The sequence below is a fragment of the Lithobates pipiens genome, unplaced genomic scaffold (assembly GCF_037356315.1).
Source record: "Lithobates pipiens isolate NorthernLeopardFrog02 unplaced genomic scaffold, aLitPip1_a1.2 Scaffold_18, whole genome shotgun sequence".
In the NCBI taxonomy this organism is placed as follows: domain Eukaryota; kingdom Metazoa; phylum Chordata; class Amphibia; order Anura; family Ranidae; genus Lithobates; species Lithobates pipiens.
This window is the reverse complement of record NW_027507758.1, coordinates 45,716,395-45,739,223: the sequence shown is the minus strand read 5'-3', so window position 1 is coordinate 45,739,223 and position 22,829 is coordinate 45,716,395. Positions and strand designations below refer to the sequence as shown.

The 22,829-nt window shown below is 42.5% G+C and overlaps 1 protein-coding gene across 1 annotated transcript in view; it reads left to right on the top strand.

Moving 5' to 3' along the window:
* The window catches only part of EPAS1 (endothelial PAS domain protein 1), a 179,767-nt gene that overhangs the window by 67,153 nt on the left and 89,785 nt on the right, over positions 1-22,829 (top strand). The window contains exon 2 of the mRNA XM_077485078.1: positions 18,300-18,490. Within this exon, the coding sequence (XP_077341204.1) occupies positions 18,300-18,490 (191 nt within the window). The remainder of the gene's footprint in view (positions 1-18,299; positions 18,491-22,829) is intronic.

The following is a 22,829-nucleotide window of genomic DNA, read 5'->3' as shown; positions in this document are numbered from 1 at the left end:
GCCGACGCGCGCGGGCGCGCGCCCCCGAACGCCGGCAGACACACCAGCGGTACCCGAAGTGCCCACCACAGCGCGCTGACGCGCACCAGCGCCAGCAGGGGCACGTGAGGGCACACACCGACGCGCACCAGCGCCCACAGGGGCGCGCAACACCGCACGCACAGGAACACGCACCCCAGCACGCACCGCAGGACATCGGCGCGCACCAACACGGGCAGCACCGCGACCAACCAGGTAACGACCCTGACACGCTCCTGGTTCCTCTTCATCAGGTGCCCCCACAGAGAGCCACTTTCCATGGAGGCACTTGTGCTGGCGCGCTCCTGAGTCCTGCTGCAGCATCCATTTGCACAGACAGCAGGACTCGGCCCCGCCCCCTGTGTCACTGGATTTGATTGACAGCAGCAGGAGCCATGCTGCTAACAATCTATCCATTGAGGACCAGATACAGTGAGAGTCTGAGCCGGCCGCTCCTGTCCTCTCCACAGTCCAGCACTCCTGTGAGCGCAGCGAGGGGCAGACAGACGTTGACTGACAGTCACCATCTCTCTGCTCAGGGAGCTCTGAGAACTGAGCGATCAGCAGTGTTTGATCACCCGGTTTTTAGCCTTACAGCCGACAGGGGACCGATGCTCCATCCACCTATTTAAGTTTGATTCTAAAATAAAATAAATTCCCATACTTCACTTTTAAGTGAAACTGCTATTGTGCTTTGCAGGCTTTAAGCACAGGTTTACTATACACACACTAATTACTTTGTCCATCCAGGGTCTATGGGGGTTATTTAGGAAAGTTAAATCCACTTTGCACTGCAAGTGCACTTGGAAGTGCAGTCGCTCTAAATCTAAGGGGTAGATCTGAAATGAGGGGAAGCTCTGCTGATTTTATCATCCAATCATGTGCAAGCTAAAATACTGTTTTTTATTTTCCTTGCATGTCCCTCTTGGATCTACAGCAACTGCACTTCCAAGTGCACTTTCAGTGCAAAGTGGATTTACCTTTGGTAAATAACCCCCTATATTTTATGTCTATGGTTTTTAATTGGTGTAGGATTGGAAATGTACAGGATGTACTAGAAAATCCGATTTCGGGTGACAAAAAAAAAAAAAACTTGATTTGTTGCTTTAACGACACATTGGGGGTTATTTACGAAAGCCAAATTCACTTTGCACTACAAGTGCAAAGTGCACTTTAAATTGCACTGAAAGTGCACTTGGAAGTGCAGTTACTGTAAATCTGAGGGGTAGATCTGAAATGAGGGGAAGTTCTGCTGATGTATTATCCAATCATGTGCAAGCTAAAATGCTGTTTTTTATTTTCCTTGCATGTCCCCTTAGGATCTACAGCGACTTTACTTCCAAGTGCAATTTCAAGTGCACTTTGCACTTGTAGTGCAAAGTGAATTTGCCTTTAGGAAATAACCCCCCATACAGTACTTTGATTATCTATATCTTTAGCTTTTAGATGTTGCGATAAGTAAGTCTGTTTGTGTACCTACGTGATACTTTTATAAGTCCAGAAGTCTTTTACTTTTGTTATAATTTTTTTATATTTTACTAGTCCTATTTACTATATGGCAGTATTGGTTTCTTCCACGTGTTATTTGAGTTTGGTTTTATGTTTTTACTCATTTTGTTAGGGTGTACTATATACCTATGGTATGATGTCATTATAGTGCTAAAGTGAGATTTTATAACACGTCTTTTGTTTTTATAGTACGGTGTGTAGTTGTTCAGCTCTTCTTTAGCAACTTTGGAAGTGCGGTTTCTGCAGAGCTTAGTAAATGGGGGTGTGGGGAGAGCTCTGCTGACTTTCATCATCCAATCATGTGCAAGTAAAAATGTTTTCTTCATTTTATTTTCCTTGCACGTGATTAGGTATTCTTTGCAGAGTGAAGCTTTACCTCCTTTATTATGCTCTGGAGCAACTGCTCTGAAGTGCACAGCCTATTTGCCTTTAGTAAAGCAACCCCTATATCTACTTGTGGTGTTTGCATTCTTTTTTTTACTTGTATTATACTGTTGGATGGAAGAAGTGTCTTTATAGGTTATGTAATTTAAAAAAAAAATACTGGATTATCTTCTCCCAAGTAATGGGTGTGCTGTTTTATGTTGTACTGGAGTTGGTCCTGTCTATATTTTGGTAATTTGCATTCAGGTCCAGCTTTTGGCAAAACAATAGTATGTTCTAGTGGTAAATTTACATGATGTCATCCAGGATAGTAGGACATTTATAAACTGTAAGAACATGAACCTAATCCCACCATAGACATAAGAAGTTTTTTTAAAAAAAAAAGACAGTACAAGGAGCAGTTGTGCTGCCAAAAGTCCAGGAACAGCTGGCAACTGATCAACGCCTTGTAAAGCTGAATTTTGGACAATTATTTAAAAAAAATTGAATTAGGGTTCACCCTCTTATATTTATGAATTATAGCTTAGTCTAAGGGGATGTAATGCAGAGAACTGCTCACCTTCTCACTCCCACAGGCTTCTTACCAACCAATTTCAAGAGAGATGACCAGTCCCATGTCTTTGGTCCCCTTCACCAATATCATCATGTCCACATGCAAAGCAGGACCAGAGGTGGCCTCTGGTCCTGTATTACATGTGATGACTAGACATATGCAATTTGTTTTTTTTTTTACAAATTGAAATTTGGATGAAATTTTCATAATTCGGAGCTTCAGATGTGTCTGAATTTCCAAAATCACAGTAGTTACGAATTTTAACGAATCGGAAATGATAAAACGAAATAACACATTGAAAATAATTGCGCATTCCCAGGATTCGAAAATGTATTTGAATTCCAAAAATTTTAAAATCTATTGGAAAAAAAAATAGAAAAAATCTAATTCAAATTTGAACATGAATTTATATTTGAAATGGAAACATATTGAAATAAATATAGTATGGTATAAAGGTGAAGTACGATGATAAGGATAGAATAGAATAGAAAAAATAGAATAGAATATACAAATGTCGCCGTCTTATGAAATTCAAATCAATTTGAAAATAACAAATTTACTAACCAATTATGAATATACAAAACAAATTCTGAAAACAAATCATTCTAACATAGCAAATATGACGAAACAAAATTATTAACTTGACAAACGAATCAAACAAACCAGATTTTTCCATCTTGCACATCTCTGGTGATGACATCAAGGGCCTGCCCATATTTCAAGGCTGGAATGGGAAGAATCACCAGTTGGTGCAGGAACAAGAAATAAATATTTTTGAAAACTGTCGACAGTTCAGCTTTAAAGTTGTTGCAAACCCTGTACTACCACTTTTACCTACAAGTAAACCCATAATGAGACTTGCCTGTAGGTACCGTGAATATCTCCTAAACTTGCACCGTTCAGGAGATATTCACCGTATCTGCATGTGCCAACGTCTTAGGCACATGCGCACTGACGAAACGGTTCGCTCGTGCCATTTCTTCAGTAGCTGTGCTGTGAGTGGCGGCTCCCATGTGCATGCACGGGAGTGATGACATCGCAGCTCTGGCCAATCAAATTGCTGGAGCCCCCGAACCCGGAAATAACTCCGGGAGACATGTCGCCTGTCACAGCGGTGTACGGGGATCGCTGAAACAGCGTTGATCTAAGGTAAGTATTTCATAATGAGCTAGTATGAGATGCTCATTATTCCTTTTGTCTTTGCAGGGTTTTTTTTTTGGGGGGGGGGGGGTTCTGAGAGTTTACAACCACTTTAAGAGACCCTGTTGCCAGACCTTTCGTTTTACTGACAATTTTCTTATAAGATTTTATGGTAACTTTTGTGTAATTCCTAGGATTAAAGGGGAAAGGAAATCTGCGCTACAGTGTATAGCAAAAAGAATATTGTTGATGCAGCAATTCTAGTACATACCAAAAGTGATATACGTGTAGAAAAAGAGAAAAAGAGAGAACTGCGCAATCCCTAATATTTAAATTAGGATATGAGCCACCCCAAAAAGATGTGCTTCTTATGGCTTTAAAAATTCAAAAACCAAATCTAATAACTAAATGTGACATGAAATAATACCTACAACTTGTAAAGTAAACATATATAGTGACCCTCGTTTACCATAAACCCTGAAATAAGTAATGCTGGGTCTGTGGTACCAAGAATTCAAAAAAGAAAACATGTGAAGTTGAGTCCAAAAAGACTATACATTGTGAAAAAGTGAAACAATATAAATGTGACAAATATTATAAAGTCCTTTTTATGAGTCCAACTGAAAACGCCACGTGTTGAATGAAGATGATCCAATCCAAAAACCCTTAAGGATTAACGTGAACCGAAACCAGGTATACCTCCACCAAACAGATAGCCCTAGCCCCTTACCAGATGCCCCAGTAAGGAGCGCTTTCTCACAAGTCAGGTCAGAAGATAGGTCAATCTTGAACCATCCCAATGGAACTTTCTATCGTAAACCAGGTTAAGGGATACGTCAGCCTTGAACCATCCAAACCAGGGGAAAACACTTTATGGAGCAGGACTCATATGTATTTCATTGGAGAATCAAAAAGGTCCGCCTTTAAAATAAAAATATAAAAATAAAAAGAAATACACTTACAAACGTAAGGAAACACAGGGCATATCATCAAAATGGGCAGGCGTCGGCCGATCGCGAACTCCAAACGATATCCCTTCCGGTACCAGTTCAATTGGGGCAAAAGAGCGTGTCACACCACCCAAAATTCCTAGGATTGTCTGTCCCAGGATTATACATGTAATGGCATATCTAGTAGTAGTTGGGTACATTTAGACTTGTTCTGCAAAGTTGAAGACATCTCGTAGTTTCTCCAATTCACGTCTTCAGTATTATTGAGTGTCAGGAACAGGCAGAAGTCATTATCTAAGGACAGAATGGGAGGTGTGAAATTGCCAAAATTGGACAGTTCCACAATTTTCATACCTCCCATCCTGTCCTATGATAATAACATCTGCCTTTCCATGGTAATTGGATCAAGGCGTTGGTGCTACCTTGTAGGCAGGGTCAAGTGGAAGGTGGCATAACGCTTCATTCCTGGGTACCACTAAGTTGCCTCTTGTCTTAGCTTCTGTGACAGAGTGAGTCCCCACACTGAGTGAGCATATAATATGTACAGTTCAATGTCACGTGTACATTACAATGCCAAACACTTCCAGATTCCAGGTTCTAGATCAGAATAGGCCAAAAACTAGGAAGACACCAGTCCAGTAAATTTTCAATGCTTTACTTAAGAATTGGTATGGCAGGCATGCCCCCCTCAGTGCTGGCAGTGGTTGGCAGTACCTTCCACAGGGCAGACATACAACTAGGGTTCCAGGACCTCTTCAGGTATTCCCCAGCTGGGGAATACCTCACACTTCCAGAATTACATGGCTGCAAATAGGGCTCCAATCAGTGCCATGGGGGCCAACTCTCGCAACTACTCCTTTCCTGTTTTGTCTCCGCCCGGACTCTAAACCACTCTGCATAGAAAAGATAACCTTATATGAGGACACCACCTGGTGGACAAACTACGGGGTTCATCTACTAAAGGCAGATAGACTGTGCACTTTGCAAAGTGCAGTTGCACGCTGCAAGTGCATTTGTTCTAGATCTTAGAAAATAAGGTGAAGCGTCACTTTAAGAATAGCCAATCAAATTCATGTAAATGTTTTTTTTAAATGCATTTTTGCTTGCACGTGATTGCATGATGGAAGTCAGCAGAGCTTCACTTAATTTACTAAGTTCTGGAGCAGTTGCACTTGCAGAGTGCACAGTATTTTCCTTTAGTAACTCAATCAAGACGTGGGTTGGACAAGGTATGAAATGTCTTTAGCGTAGCAGAACAGGTCCAGTTGAATGTGTCTTAATACTACTACTACTACATAATTCCCAGAGTTGGGATTTATTTGTTTGTAAAATTGAAAAAAGACCGTTCTTGCTTCAAATCATCTGGATTCATTGAGCTGAACCCCATAGGCTGGCTTAGCTGGACATATATTCAAGCTGTGATTATGACCAGGGGCATTGCTAGGAGGTGGCTATTGGGGCTATAGCCCCGAATCTCTGGCCCATAGCCCCGAGTCTCTTGCTGCAAGGTCCCTTTCTAGCCAGCGGGTTGCGGCTGCTGCAGTGGGTGGGCTGGCTGCATGAGAGAGGCGGAGGAGAAGAGAGAAGTGAGTGGGTGGAGGAGCAGAGATGATATCTCTCTCCACCCACTCCATGTCGGTGGTCTTTGCGGCCTCTTCAATTTGGGAGTGAGGCGCGGCGAGCAGCAGAGAGATGACATCATCTCTCGCTGCCCACCACATATCAGCGCTCTTCCGCCCTCACAGCACAGTGGAGTGGAGGTCACGTGCTTCCTGTCATCGTGGAGCTCCACTTTGCATCCAAACCCCCTTGCCTCAATGTTGGAGGTGCGGTGGGAAGCAGCGAGATGACATCATCTCTCACTGCCCGCCCCGCATCACCGCTCTCCTGCTCTTACTAAATGGACCAGTGCTGTCAGCCTGCCACCAATGCAGCATCAATTCACATTTGGTGGCACTGACTGGCATGGCACTTGACAATCCACATCAGTTGGCAAGTGACAACCCACATCTGGTGGCAAGTGACAATCTGCAAAAGGTGGCAGTTGACGCGGCAAGTGACAGTCTGCAAATGGTGGCAGCAGACATGGCAAGTGACAGTCCACATCTAGGGGCAGGTGACGATGGCAAGTGACACGCTGCATCTGGTGACAGATGAGGGTGGCAAGTGACACGCTGCATCTGGTGACAGGAGATGTGGCAAGTGACACGCCCAGGGCTCTCACTGATTCTGCAGTATGGTGAGTTGAACCATTTCGTTTTATATTACAATGTAGCAATAAAAATAATACACTTCAATCACCCTGACACCGTATCAACCGTGCCATGATGATTGAAGTGCCAACACCAACCATCGCCCGTGAAAATTTGCTTACCACTGGTCTCTCCAGCCCGTGGGCATGCAAAAAGGTTGGCGACTGTTGCTATGGGCTCTAGCCCCAGATCTTTTGCAGACCTAGCAACGCCCCTGATTATGACCCTGAAAAGTGACCCGACAACTGTTTAGGAGCCCTTCTGTGACTGTTTTGGAACATTTCCTGCACAATACAAGAAAAGTCTCTAATACAAACATTCCTCAGAGATTTACTCAAAGTGTTTAAACCATTTACTTGGGTCTTGTGATTAAGCTCTCTTGGAAATATTAGCCTTGAAGCTAGTCCCTGTAATAGGAGGCACATGAGGCACATTGGTGTTTTATTTTCTGCCTGCCTGAAATTAAATTGGCTTGATTTTCTAAAGGCAAATAGGCTGTGCACTCGGCAGTTGCTCCACAGCTTAGTAAATGAGATAAAGCTTCGCTTTATCAAAGAATACCCAATCACATTCACAGAAATAATATAAAAAAACATTTTTGCTTGCACATGATTGGATGATGGAAGTCAACAGAGCTTCCTCTCGTTTATTATTAGAATTAGATCATTAAAATTATTTATTTTCAGTTATTAAATTTGAATTTATTATAATGAATTTTTGCTGGCCTGGGCACCCCCCCCCCCCCCCCCACACACACACACACACACACACACACACACACACACACACACACACACACACACCGCGGTTTACTTATTTTTTCTGATTAGTTTGATCTGACATGAGTATCAGAAATACGCTTGGCTGTACCTCCTATGTAGGAACAGAGGGTACGAGTGGCACTGAGCTGTGTAGTAAGTCCGCACACAATATTTATTTATTCCACATTTTTTTGGTAGAACAAGAGGTCATGTTTTTTTAGAACAAGGGGTCACCGTGCAACAAAGTTTGGAAGGGAGATGCAAGACGAATCAAATTATACGCCGTCCATCTGGCTCAGAGGTCATTTCACCGAACACGTTCTACCCATGGTTGTCTGTTGTCAAACACATAGTGACAAAGTCTAGTCCTGTCCCTGCAGCCAGTCCCTGAAAATAGTGTCTAAATACAAGAGTTGTGTATTATTCTTCTTTGTATGTTTGCATGCTTTGTGTACTTCCTCCACACTTGTGAGACTTTCCCTCTGTGGAGGAGCTTCCTGTAATAAAGACCACTCACTGCTGCTCTCTCTCCTTGTGCAGGGAGACTGGTCTGGTTTCCGCCCCCTCCTGTAGTTTTCTGCAGACAGCCTGTAGTGGGTGGGGCTTGCTTGGCCCCTCCCACAGCTCTGCTTTCTGCTCAGGTTAAGTACAGCCCAGTGATGATCTCATTGCTACTTTTACAAAGTAATGTCTAAGTTTGCAAAGATATTTGGTGTATATAAAGTGAATTTATATCCTTTGTGGCTATTGAGGAGTATGTTTAAATGAATTTTTATTTTTTGCGTGGAGTTCAGCTTTTAAAGTGGTTGTAAACCTCAGACATGAAATGTGAACAAAACACATCCCTCTATAGAGTGTGTACTTGTCTCAGTCCAGAGCATTAAGGCCTCATTCACACTCGTGCGACTTTTCATGCAACTTTGGACACACAAGTTGCACGACAAGTCACAGCCCATGTATTTCAAGGGAAGCCATTCAAATCTATGCGACTTAAAGTTGCTGTGACTTCAAAAGGTTCCTGCGCTACTCTGATGCGACTTAAAGAGGAAGTCTTCCTCTTTAATTGTACCTATAGTAAGGCTTACCTGTAGGTACAGTAAATATCTCCTAAACTTGCACCGTTTAGGAGATATTTACTATATACGCTGACGCTGGCGTCATTCGTACATGCGCACTGAAGGAACAGCCCGTTTGTGCTGTTTCTTTAGGGCCCATGCCGTGATCGGCGGAACACACACATGCATGCGCGGGAGTGACGCGATTGCGGCCCGGGAACCCAAAAACTCCAGGAAACATGTCGGCCGTGTAAGCGGTGTGCCGGTGCCGATCCAGGGCATTGTTTTAAAGTAGAGTTCCACCAAATTTTAATTTAAAAAATAATAATAATTTTTTTTTAATTTGAACACTTACCTGTCCAGGGCGCTCGCGATGTCCTCACCCGAAGGCGATCTGTCCCTCGGCTCTCGGGTGGAGGCACCGCCATCTTCAGTAAGGGAATCGGGAAGTGAAGCCTTGCGGCCTCACAGCCTGGTTCCCTAAAGCACATGTACAAGTTGCACAATCTCACTGGTCCCTGCTGTCTTCTGGGACCTGTGTGTCTCCCAGAAGACAGCGGGGGGGAGGAGGGGCCGGACATGGTGTAGGTATTCACGGATACTGCGGCAATCAATGCACGGAAGTGGGAGCAAATACCTGGATTAGATGGGTATCTGTTCCCCTCTCCCCCCTGAAAGGTGTCAAATGTGGCACCGGAGGGGGAGGATTCCCAAAAGCGGAAGTTCCATTTTTGGGTGGAACTCTGCTTTAAAGTGGTGTTTTTCAAACCGCTGTAGACCATAGCAGCCAATCGGAAACCATGTCCTCAGTAGCTGTGTTGCAATTTACAGTCCTAATCGTGTAGAAGGCTCCTCTGTTTTGGACCCCTTCAGACCCACGTGACAATGTAATGCACCAGGGCTTGAGAGGGGTACAGGGCAGGATGCTGTGATGTTGTTTTCAGGAAGTGATGTACACCATCAGATATCCCCTCCCACCAACCATGATCTGCCTGCATTGCAGAGGAAATGACAGAGACCCTGTGATGAGGTCACAGTGTCTAAAATTAGGTGTGTATTAAAAACAGATTTTAGCATGTGGATAAGGGATGGAAATATAGTAACCGGGGAGGGCAAAATATGGGTCCACCCAATAGCCGTTATACTGCTACAGGGCGGCACCTGTGCGCCGGATCACATATGTGTGTGTTTATTTATATATATATATATATATATATATATATATATATATATATATATAGTGTGATCTGGCTCTTCTGTGTTGGGCCCAAGCATGCGCGGCACCAGTGGTTCACATCCACTGTGATCACACATAGCAGGAGCCCAGCAGCGGGAACCATGGGCTCAATGTCCGCCAGCACCCACCGCTGATTCAGTAGAGGCAGAACGCTTCTGCCTATGTAAACAAGGCAGATCGCCGTTCTGTCAGTACAGAAGGCATGGCTCCTCCGTCTCTGCAAAGCAGGAACACAAATCCATGCCTTCTCCTAGTAAAAGCACCTCCCTCCACAGTTTAGTAAAACACTGGCTAGGCACACAGTTAACTCTTTGATTGCTCCTGATAACCCTTTCCCAGCCAGTGTCATTAGTACAGTGACTGCATATTTTTTTAGCACCACTGCATTGGTGTCACTGGTTCCCACAAAGTGTCAGTTTGTGTCCAAATTAGCTGCCGCAATATCACAGTCCTGATATAAGTTGCTGATCGCCGCCATTACTAGTAATAAAAAATCAAATAAAATAAAAATATCCGATAGTTTGTAGACAGTATAACTATTGCACAAACCAATCAATATATGAATACATATTGGCCCAAGAAATTAGATTTTTTTTTTGTTTGTTTTTGTTGGATATTTTTTATAGCATACAGTATAAAATGCTTTATTTTTTTTTTTTTTCATTGTTGGTCTTTTTTTGTTCATAGCGGAAAAAAAAAGGGGTGATCAAATGCCACCAAAAGAAAGCTCTATTTGTTGGAAAAAAAAGTACATCAATTTTATTCATGTAAAGTGTTGCACGATTGCGCAATTGTCAGTTAAAGTAATGCAATGCCGTATCGCAAAAAATAGCCCAGTCATTAAGGGGGTAAATCTTTCGGAGGTCAAGTGGAAAGACTTCAGCTTTAATTATCAATCGGAAAACTTTTTTTTTTTTGGTTTTCTAATATTGGAAGGTAAAGACAAACACGAGCAGAGGATTCTTCAGACAATAGACGGAATGTACCAATCTCTTGTATCTTCTTCAAAACAACATCTGGAATGTGAAGAGAACATTTTCACAACACGCAGAGCATTGCTGAAATGTGCGGAGCTTCTAGAGCCCGGAGTACTGACTGCCCTGTGCTGTCTAAGAACAGGAACCATGGGGAGCCAATAGGAAGCAATGGAGCCCCAAAATGAGTGATGGGCCACTCCCCCTGCTTATAATTTATATAGCATTACCAGTTATTTCCTCTATAGAATTCTATAATTACCAGTATGTAGTCCTCCCCCCAGATTGCAGTCCACTGGGACACTGAAGAATGTGTGCAGGCAGCTAGAGGTATCTGTTATCTGAATCAACATCCAGCTCATCATTGTTTGCTGTGCTAAAGAGAAAAACCGAAATAGGCCGCCTTTTCTTTTGACGTTATATAATATATAATATATATATATACTGTGTATGCATGTATTAGTGGTGCACTGCAATAATAATTTCAGTACCAAAAATTCAGGATACACTTGGCTGAAACCAAAATTGACGGTTTAAATAAAAAAAAAACGCTGGATTCGTTTGTGATTATCGCTAGCAGCTACTATAGCCGCTAGCGATAATCACTGTCTTCTCCAACCCGCCCCCCAGCCGGGGGAAGACAATTTAGCACTTTTTGTGTTAATGGGGGGAATCGTGGTTGCAGGAAAGAAATTTGCACCGTGTATGGTCGGCCTAACTGCCACTGACAGAGCTCCCAACTGTCCCTGATTTCGAGGGACTGTCCCTGATTTGGAACAAAGTCCCTCTGTCCCTCTTTCCTCCTCATTTGCCCCTCATTTTGGTCTGATCCATACAGTTATATATAAAATGCACTTTTTATCTATCACAAAGTGTTTCCCAGTGCTAAACCTTTCATCCATATAAAGGAATAATAGTGTTAAAAAGAGCACTTGTGGCTTTAACAAATTTTTTTTGTATAAGTTACCTTTAAGGGGGTGTGGCGGGGGGGTGTCCTATGCCCACATACGGTTGCTAATAGGTGTCCCTCTGTCCCATCTCAAAAAGTTGGGGGGGGGGGGGGAGGGAATGGCCACTGACATCTCCAGTGACACGAATACAGTTATCAATGCTAATACTATACACTGTCACTGTACTAATGACACTGGCTGGGAAGGGGTTAACATCTAGGAGCAATCAATAGGTTAATTGTATGCCTAACAATGTGTAATCTGTGCTGATTTTTACTACAGATTGGTTTATTTTTCCTGCTTTAGAGGGAAAAGAAAGCGAGTGTTCCCTCTGTACAGAACCCTGTGTTGATTATCTGCACAGGGCTCTGGGCTGTGATTGGACACAGCTGATCAGCAGGTCCTGGCCATGAATCATTGGCTGGGAACTGCTGATAATCTCCCGCTGTGTGCAATCACAGGGGAGTAGGCGGATGGGAGTGCCAGAGAAACCTGGAAATGGGCAGCGACATACGGGTACATGGCTGTGCCTGTAGGAGCCGCCCTATCGCAGTATATGTACTGCAGTCGGTCGGCAAGCGGTTAAGCTGGAGCGCCGGCAGTACCATCTGTCAACTTTGCCGATTGAGTCCAATAGGGCCGATTGCAGCATGGCATTGCAGGGTTAAATCAGATTTATAACGTGTCTTCTGAAAAATTATCCAAATGCGGATTGATCTTCAGAGGGGATCACACTTTACCGTGAGTGTGAAAGAGCACTTACCTGATTCTCCCGACCCCCCCCCCCCCCCTTCAGACTCCTCCGTGCTGCCAGACCAGTTTCCACAGCTTCTTCTACCCTTTGCCGTGGCGGTTGGGCGCCCTGTGATGTCATCAAGATCAGTACATCGGCCCCTGTAGTGGGAGCAGTACTGTAGTGTGCCTCTTCCACCACTTGGACCTTTTACCTTCAGTTGGGGCCCCCCAGGTCATCACTATAGGTGAGGATAGGGCCCGTGCTGAACTTTCATAGGGTTCCTGTATAAGATTTTTAACAATGGAGATACAATTAGGGGAAATGCAGAGTAAGAAGACATTGGTTGAATCTCAGGACCGGCCAGCGGTATCTCTGGGGCATGTTCCCATGACATGTGCTGTTATTTTTGGCCTTGGTATTGCTCCCTTGGTAGTACAATATTGTACTGCGGACCAGCCGTGCTGATGCCTTCATAAGAACGCAGATCAATGAGTCGCAGGCTTTTCCTGTTGTGCATCCCTTAAGAAACATCGGCTTCCTCCTGCAGAATAAAGTAAACATGTTTATATTTGGAGCAGGGAGCTTTAATTAAAAAAACTCTTGTGCTGCGGAGAAGAATTCTGTCATCTGTCAAGCAAGATCACAGTGTTATGGAGCAGATTGCATTTAATTTTAATTATTTCAATTTAATTTAATTATTTTTCATATTAATATTAGTGTGAGTGTGTGCGTGTATGATTATTTATATATAAATATATATATATTTTTTTTTTATTAGTATACATTCTTTTTTATTTATTCTTTATTATTATTTTTATTATTTACTTGAATTGACTGTTTGCAAAGTCAGTCGCTTTTTTCCTTTTTATTTAAGGCCGTATTAAACCCAGAAGCAAAATGTTTTATATTGCAGTTTACCAATTTTTCAATGTGATGGCTGCTTTTGTTTACATCTTAGGCTTTCTTTCTTCTGTTTTCATCCTGATAGATGATGGTTATGTTCATTCTCCATGGTCCCATTGTAGGTAGAAGCATAACCGCCCTCTCTTGCTTGAAATGTACTGCAGTAGAACCTTGGATTACGAGCATAATCCATTCCAGGAGAATGCTTGTAATACAAAACACTTGCATATCAAAGCGAGTTTCCCCATAAAAGTCAATGGAAACAAAGATAATTTGTTCCGCATTCTGCATGCAATACCACATGTGGCCAGAGGTGGGGGGGCACCGGAGAGCCTCAGAAATACTCAGAGACAGCTCGGCTGAACTCGGAAACCCTCGGAAAGGCTCAGAAACACTAGAGAGCGGAGTTTTTTCGAGTGATTCTGAGTATTTCCAAACAGCTCCGAACCATTCCGAGTGTCACCGGCGCCCCCGCACCTCTGGCCGAATGCGGTACTGCACACAACATTGGCTTGAATTCTGACAACACTCGCAAACCAAGTCAAGATTTAAAAAAAAGTTGCTCATCTTTCAAAATGCTCGTTAACTGCGTTACTCGTTAACAAAGGTTCCACTGTATAGGGATTTGTAGATTGCATAGAGCAGTATGCATGGCCGCATCTAACATGCACTGCTTGTTCCAAACACTCTGATACCAAGTATTCCTGGGAGACAGCCACTCCCCTCAGCACAAAGCAGGTGATTTACAGCCTCAGCTGTGCATGTTTCCCTATGAGACTGTGTAGAGGGGGGTGGGTCCATTCCTTCCACTCGGGTCTCAGATTACACCCAGCTTTTTGCACTCTGTTGTGCAGTGTGTGATCCATGCCTTTTGGAGCTCAGAAATTTAAAGAGGAACTGCAATCTGCTCACATAATTTGTAATAAAAACAGCTTTGCCATTCTGAAGCTTCCCTCCAACCACTTTTCATATTTATTTTTATATATAGTGTGGTTCTGTACTTGCTAAATATGCTGCAGAAATCTCCTTCCACTGAGTCTGGCTGCAATCATTTTTACTGTAGGCAGCAGAAGCTGCTGCCTGTTCTCTTCCTGGATTTACACAGAGGCACGCCTCCAGCTCTGCAGCTCTCATTGGCCCTCTTATGACTCACCCCCCCCCCCCCCGCCCCCCTCTCTCTTCCTCGCAAAGTCTCAGAGTGAGAGAGGGAGCTGTGCATAATGTCATAAGCCTAGGCTTTTTACCAAACAGGAAGTGGGCTGTATAAGGTATTTACTGGCAGAAAAAAAAATGTTTTACTATCCAACGCTAAAACAATAAGGGCATAAGATTTAATACATGGAAAAATTAAAAGACGACTAAAGTTCTGCTTTAAACTGTGTGCTTTGGGAGGCTTTAAAGAAGAGTGGGCTTCAGATAAACGGGTACAAATTATGTAGAAGGATTTGTGTTGGCGGCATTTATGCGTACAGCCAGTGATAGGAGGTTAACCTACCCTTTTAAAGTGGTTGTAGACCTCTGAAATGGAAAAAAGGAACATAGCCTATTCTTCTATAGTGTATACATGCCTCAATCCAAATAACCTAGTCTGATTTCTGTCTCCTGCTATCTACATCAGTCACGGACATTACCAAAGCCTGGGTTCCCTCCTTTCTAATGCTTTGCCAGGCTCTAACTGCAGCTGTATTCAGTTGTTCTTTGTGGGTCTTTCAGCCTTTGGTTTTGCCTTCAGCAAGTGAAAAGCATGTTCAATTTGGTTAAGATCAGGTGATTGACTCGGCCATTGCAGAATACTCCACTACTTTTCCTTCAAAAACTTCTGGGTTGCTTTTGCAGTGTGTTTTGGATCGTTGTCCATCTGTACTGTGAAGTGCCGTTCAATCAACTTTACTGCATTTGCCTGACAGTATATCTCTAAACAATGCAGAATTCAAGCAGCAGCTTGTGTCTTCTGTCACATCATCAATAAACACCAATGACCCAGTGCCACTGGAAGCCATGCATGCCCATGCCATCACACGTCCTCCACCATGTGAACACAGATGACTTTGTGTGCTTTGGATCAAAAGTTGTTCCAAGCCTTATCCACACTTTTTTTTTCCTGTCATTCTTGTACAGGTTATCTCAACACTACAGAATTCCAAAGACAGACCCCCTCCCCCACCGGACCCACAGCACACAGAAGGTGATTGATGGCCTCAACTGTGCATGTTTTCCTATGAGACTCAGAGGGTGGTGTGTACATTTCCCCCACTCAGGTCTCAGATTACACTTACAGCTCCTTGCTGTGTAGTGTGTGACATCAGATCCCCACCCCCTGCCTTCTGAAGCTCCGGAAAGCTGTGTAAATTCTGCTCTTTGAATGGATGTAGAGAAGATATGGATGTAGATAGACAGGTACAACTTATATAGGGAGATTTGTTGCATTTCTGCGTTTATCACCTGAAGCCAGTCACTTCACTGGGCATATGGAAGGATTGCAACCACTTTAATCCTTCATACTTACATACTTTTGCTAATAGGTGTCCCTAATTCCCAACTTTTTTAGATGGGAATGAGGGACGCCTATCGGCAAAAGTATGCAGGCATAGGACACACCCCTTGCCACGCCCCCTTAAAGGAAAATTGTACAAAAAAAACAAGATTGGTTAAACCCACAAGTGCTTTTTTTTACCACTACAATTCCTTCATAATAGCTTTTAGAATTTACAAATGCAGCAATTTACAAATCAGATGAAAGGTTTGGCACTGGGAAACACTTTTTTTGATAGATAAAACGTGCATTTTATATACATCTATATAGATCAGACCGGAATGAGGGACCTTGCTCCAAATCAGGGTCAGTCCTTCTAAATCAGGGACAGTTAGGGGGCTATGCTTTAATCCTAGTAAGCCATATGCCTTTAACTAGCAGGTCATACCATGGCATATATTGGGAGATTTTTGTACCATTGGCTCCATGTAGCCCACTGGGAAGTCTGTATGTGTCCCTGTCCACATGCCATTCGGTAATGGTTGGGCTCCTCTCTAGGTGCACAGTGGGCACACACCAGACACTTTTTATTTCTATCTGATGAGCAATGGAGATACTTTTTCTTTCCTAAAGTGGCCTCCTCGGGATGATGGAAATCATTGCATACTTATTCCAGATGCATTAGGAGAATTCCATAAATCAGAGCCGGCATTGAGAAGTGAGGAGTGCTTTCACCCAGAGTACCGGGGGGTTTAATCTGCTCCAACAAAACACACAAACTGAAGGCACGCTTACATAATCGGCAAAGGGGAGGACGTGCGCCTCGGCTCATAGAGTCCAAGTCAGATAAACACAAAGTAGTGACACATTGTAGAAGGGGCTGTCAACACAATACAATGGGAGAAATAACGTGTATACTGGGAGATATATATTCAATGTTTTCAGTGCCATTCTTCAATACTTAGGGCTCGTTTATGCCATAAGATGTGTCCCAGCAAGCACAGTTTGTTCATTTATTTGTGCAGCCCATTAATTCTTGAGCTCTGGAAGATTTTGCCCCTCTTCATGACTATTTTTTGCTATTGGGCACTGCGCTACTTTAACTAGCGATTGCGCAGTCATGCAACGCTGTACCCAAACAATATTTCTATTGTTTTTTTTTACACAAATAGAGCATTCTTTTGGTGGTATTCGATTGCCACTTTTTTTTTTTTTGTGTTCTAAACAAACATTTGGGCAAAAAAAAAAAAAAGAAGTTTTTACTTTCTGCTATAAAACATCCAATACATTTTTAAACAAAAAATCGAATTTCTTCTAAAATTTTAGCCAGGATGTATTCTGCTACATATCTTTGGTAAATAAAAAATCCCAATAAGTGTATATTGATTGGTTTGCATGAAAGCTATAGCACCTACAAACTAGGGTATTGTATATATTGGAATATTTATTTTGTTTACTAGAAATGGTGAGGATCACGGTCTTATAATGAGACTGTGATAGTGCGGCAGACAATCTGAAACTAACTGATGTTGGGGCGGGGGGGAGGGGACTGACTAACTGCTACTGACATCATCAATGACACTAATACAATGATCAATGCTAATACCTTACACTGTCACTGTACTAATGACACTGGCTGGGGAGGGCTTAAAGAGATCGTAAACCCTCATTTTTCAATTTGTATCTATAGGTAAGCCTATAATAAGGCTTACCTATAGGTACAGTTAATATCTTGCACCGTTTAGTAGATATTTACTTTGTACTGATGTTATTGGCACATGTGCTGTGACGAAATGGCCCTCCGTGCTGTTTCTTCACTAGCGAGTGCCGTGACTGACGACGCTCGTGTGAGTGACGCCACGCGACTCCAGCCAGTTGCAGAGCCAGAGTCCGCAGCCCTGGAAGGAAGAGGGGCAAACATGGATGCAGCCTCCAGCTCAGGCTCGGGTAAGTATAAGGGTAGATGAGGCTTGGGGGGGGGGGAAACTGCACTCTGAAGGTCTTTACCTTAATTCAGAGAATGTATTGCATTAAAAAAAAAAAAAACCTTCAGCCTTTAGAACCGCTTTAATGTATTTGTAATCTACTGGATCAAGAGTTAGAGGATATAGAATATAGAAGAACTGCATATAGAAGAATAAATGAATGAGTATGAATCAGTCTGCTTGGTTCTTCACTTATAATTCAGTATTTGTTATTGCTCCAGCCCTCAGATCTGCCCTTGTTCTGTTCTACCCCCCCCCCCCCCGCAACCCCCCCCAATAAATGAAATTCTCATTGCCGTGCATAGGAATTCAGCTTGCTGATTGTTTTTAATGTATATCTGTATTGTTGTCCTATGGAGAAGTGACATCCCATTATGATATTGTCTATTCTAATTTGCATTTAATATGTTCTTTTGTAGGAGCAGTTCAGAGAGGAGAAAGGAAAAGTCTCGAGATGCCGCAAGGTGTCGGAGAAGTAAGGAGACGGAGGTCTTCTATGAGTTGGCACACCAACTTCCTTTGCCCCAGAACATCAGCACTCATCTGGACAAGGCTTCCATCATGCGTCTGACCATCAGTTTCCTCCGCACACAGAAAGTTTTATCTGCAGGTAAGACCATACCTGTATATACCTCGTAACTTTCTGGGATAGGAAAGGACACGTTTTTTTGCCTGGAAAGTATGTTGGCCTTGTGGTGCGTAGGGAAGCGCACCCTCGTCTAGTTCTAGTTCATTTTTGCACAGTTAAGGCTGCATTCACACCTGAGCGTAGCGGTTTCAAGCAGAAAATCGCGCAATTTTGCGCCATTTTTTGCGCCGTTTTTTACCGCGATTCGCTTCGTTTTTTACTGTGATTTGCAGCAATTTTGTGCAGGGCAAAAGGTCACCAATGTTAAAAGAAGAAAAACGCCCAAATCTGCTCAATTCGAGCGACAAAAAAGGGTCCGGAACTTGTTTGAGCTTCAGGCGTTCGGCTTCAGGCGACATGGAGTGGAGATGTGAACCATCTCCATTGAGAATAATAAATTTTTTCCCCTCCAGCGTTTCGTAGCTTCAGGCTTCAAGCTACAAAACGCTCAGGTGTGAACGGGGTCTAAGTGTTCTCAATATCACAGGCTTTTGTATCTACATAAAGTATTTTGGCAGAGGACAAACGCCCTAGTTATGTGGACCGTTGTACACTACAAACTCTATCCAAAATGAAAAAAAAAAAAAGTTTTGCATTTAGTTATAATTAAAGTATGCCCTTTGAAGGGAAACAATAAGATATTATGGTTACCTTTCCCCAGATTCCATAGTGTATTGGTCGACGTCATCATCCTGCTGAAATCTTGTGAAAAGACAATGCAGCACATGTCAGGATTGGCGTCTTTGGGGAAAATTGTGGCTACTTTAGGTAGACAGAACTGCTGTAAGGTTTTTATTACTTTCCATGTCCCCATTATAGATACACACGCTCTTGTTTTGTCCTGGTGACCACTATGACTAGTGCGGGAGAGACCAAAATGTTGACTTGCCCCAGAACACGATTAGAAGGGAACTCATCCGATAGGGACACTTATTCTGGTGACAACAGTTGAAGAGGGCATTTCTCTCACTTTGGAGAGATTTCCTCTTACTTCCTGTTGTGTCTACAGAAAAGGAAGTGAAGGGAAATTTCCCCAATGGAGCACTGGTGGAAAGAAAACTGACATGGTTTTTCACCCTACATCCTTATTTTAACAGCAAATCTTACAAAATAGGTGTATTTAGTATATGTCAAGTACATGTACAATAAAATGGCATTTAAACTCACCTGTTTGATCAGCAGCATGAATGCCAATTAATGGTGATGAAATTGATGGGATCACATTTCTTGTAATCAGTATTGGAATACTAGCTGTTATCTCTACTGTTTTTACAGTAGAAGTTTTTATCTATAGCCATGGAGGCCACCTATTCAAAGTAACTTCATTACCACCTCATTGATGCTGGTGTACCTTCCCTTGCACACGTAGAGCAGGTTAAGAGCCGTCTTCCTTTCCGGTTATCCTCCGAGCACCATGTAAGTCTTTAGCATCCTGTCTGCAACAGCTGAAGGATAATCTGATTATGTTTAGTTGTTGTCATTTACATCTTTGCTGAGATTTGTAAGGTCACCTCATTTTAGAAAGACATTCCCATCCTCCACTGATCCTTATCATATGGTTGTGTCAAGAACTGGGCTACCTTAATGCATACAGTCATTCTGAAATGTGAGAATTGGAAAATGAATGGGGAAGTTTGGTTGCTGTGAAAAAAAAAATCTAATTTATAGCAGGGCTAGAATAATCCCTGGATCCAGGTAATCAATGTTTCTTAATGTTTAGAGGTGGTACCGAACTTCTGAGGTTTTCTCAAAATTATGTAAATAGAGCTGGCTCCTAAAAAAAAAAATCGTGCTGACTTTTGGCTTGGACAGACTGGCTTCTGAATTCCATAATAACTTCCCAATATTTCATTACGATCATTACTTTGATGGGTCTAACTATATGAAAGGTAATTTCAATTTCATATAAACTGCTATGGGATATTGTATTTGAAACATTGTAAATACCCCTCATTATGGAATAACAGGGTGACTTTAGAAGTGTGACAGATCTGAGCATATGGGGTTAAAGATAAACTGTGGTCTTCTTATTTAATGCAAATAATCCTCTTCAAGGAAGAAAGCGCTTCTGGGTAAGGCTACTTTTAATAAATCATGAAGGGTATAGTGCTGGCCCAACAATACCAGATGTGGGTCAGGTACTGATATTAGACCAGAGTACCTGGGTCGCAATCGGCATTCAGATTTATCCTATAGGTGTTTGTTAGGGCTGAGGTCAGGGCTTTGTGAAGGTCAATCAAGTTCCTCCACATCAAATTCAATAAACCATGGCATTTTCTTTATAGGGCAAAGTTATGCTGGAACAGAAAGGGCCCTTTCCCAAGGCATTCCACAAGATTTTGGAGTGTATGGGAAAAATTTGGCCCATTCAGCCAAAAGAACATTTCTGAGGTCAGACATTCATGTTGGATAAGAAGACCTGGTTCACAATCGGCATTGGGATTCAACCAATAGTTCCTAAACGAAACTATTAAACTGATCAAACCATATTTTTGTGGAGCTGGTTTTGTGCACTGTGGCACAGTTATTCTGCAATAGAAAGGGCCTTGCCTAAAGCTTTTCACAATATTTTGGAGGGCATCTGTGTGTATTTGTGCTCATGCAGCCAAAAAGCATTTGTGAGATCAGATACTGATGTTGGATGAGAATACCTGGTTGAAAATTTGAGTTTCAATTTAACTCAGAGGTGTTCTGTAGGGTTAACGTCAGGGCTCTGTGCAGGTCCCTCAAGTTCCTCTACACCAAACTCACATTAAACGTATCAACCCATGTCTTTCCAAAGCTGATTGACAATCAGAGCTCTAATTTAACCAAAAGGTGTTCTGTAGGGTTGAGGTCAGGGCTCTGTGCATGATGCTCAAATTCCAATACCGAACTCATCAACCCTTGTCAACCCATGACCAAATTCATCAACCCATGACTTTACAGAACTGGCTTTGTACACAGAAACATGCTAGAGCTAGAGTAAAAAAAGGGCCTTTGCCAAACGGTTGCAATAAGGTTGGAAGTACACAATTGTCTAAAACGTATGTGTATGCTGTAGCAATAACAGCATTGCCAGTCACTAAAAACCCAATAATTTGGACAGATTTTCCACAAAGCTTTTGGCCTTATAGTGTATGTCTGCAACAACCTGTATTTTATGTGGCATTGTGAAACCACAGAGCTTTCTTTGGTAAAACCAAATCTCACTTTGGGAAGTCATTGAACGGTCTGTTGTATTGGTGTTCTTCACAGCTGCCTCTTCAGAGTTTTTTTTTATCTGAAAGTGAAAGATCCATTTAATTCAGGATTTCCCAACAAAGGTTCCGTAGAACCCTTGGGTTACTCCAGAGGTTGCTAGGGGTTCCATGAGCAATGGGCAATTTATGCCTCAGGTAAATTTGGCTATTTGTAAGAGGGGAAGTTATCCCAATGACCACAATTGTAAGGACCATTCTTCCAATGACCATCACACTAATCTATCATGAGTTGTAGATATAATCATATTTAGCAAGGGGTTCCCGGACACTGGAAAGTCATATTTCAAGGGTTCCACTATGTTGAAAAAGTCTAGAAAGGTTGCATTAGATCATGACACAGTTTTTTGTTATCTTACTACAGTTGTTATTCTGCATGGGAGAATTCAGTGTGCAAAATCCAGCACAAATTACCTGTAGCAACTTCTTTCATTGCTAAAAAGAGAGAGTTGTTAAGCCCTGTACATAGCCTTGAAACCAGATTAACTGCCCTAAAGCACATACTTTTCATAGTCTGTTCTATTCAAGAATTGTGCATGCCTCAGCAGATACCTTGAATTGTGCCTTCGAATAAACAATAAATTCTTAGAAATCTTTCTTTATTCTTAGATATTCTGCTGTTGTTATTTGTTGTGCTAGATTACCAGTGCTTCAATGTAAATTAAAGGAACCTCACAATTTATTTTTGTAACCTTCATTTTCTGTGGCATTGTGAGAGTGAGGGGCCTAAAAAGGGCCTCTACAGCAGCCTTTCTCAACCTTTGTTGAACCCTTGAAATAACTTCAAGCTCAGGGAGCCTCTGCCAATAATTACTATATCTACAGCTAATAGTACAGTAGTGTGATGATCACTGGTGATCCCAATATTGGCATTCTAATGAATAGAAGAACCTCGCTTTACAGGTACCTAAGAATGTCATTGTCAGTGGTTACCCATCTCAGAGGCAGAAGTTGCTCATTGCTCAAGGAACCCCTGGCAGTTTATGGAGCAACCCTAGGGTTCCACAGAACCCGAAAGACCGACCTAAGGTAACAACAGTGGTCATCAAGGCTCTGGTACCTCACAGCTGAAATACAGGGGT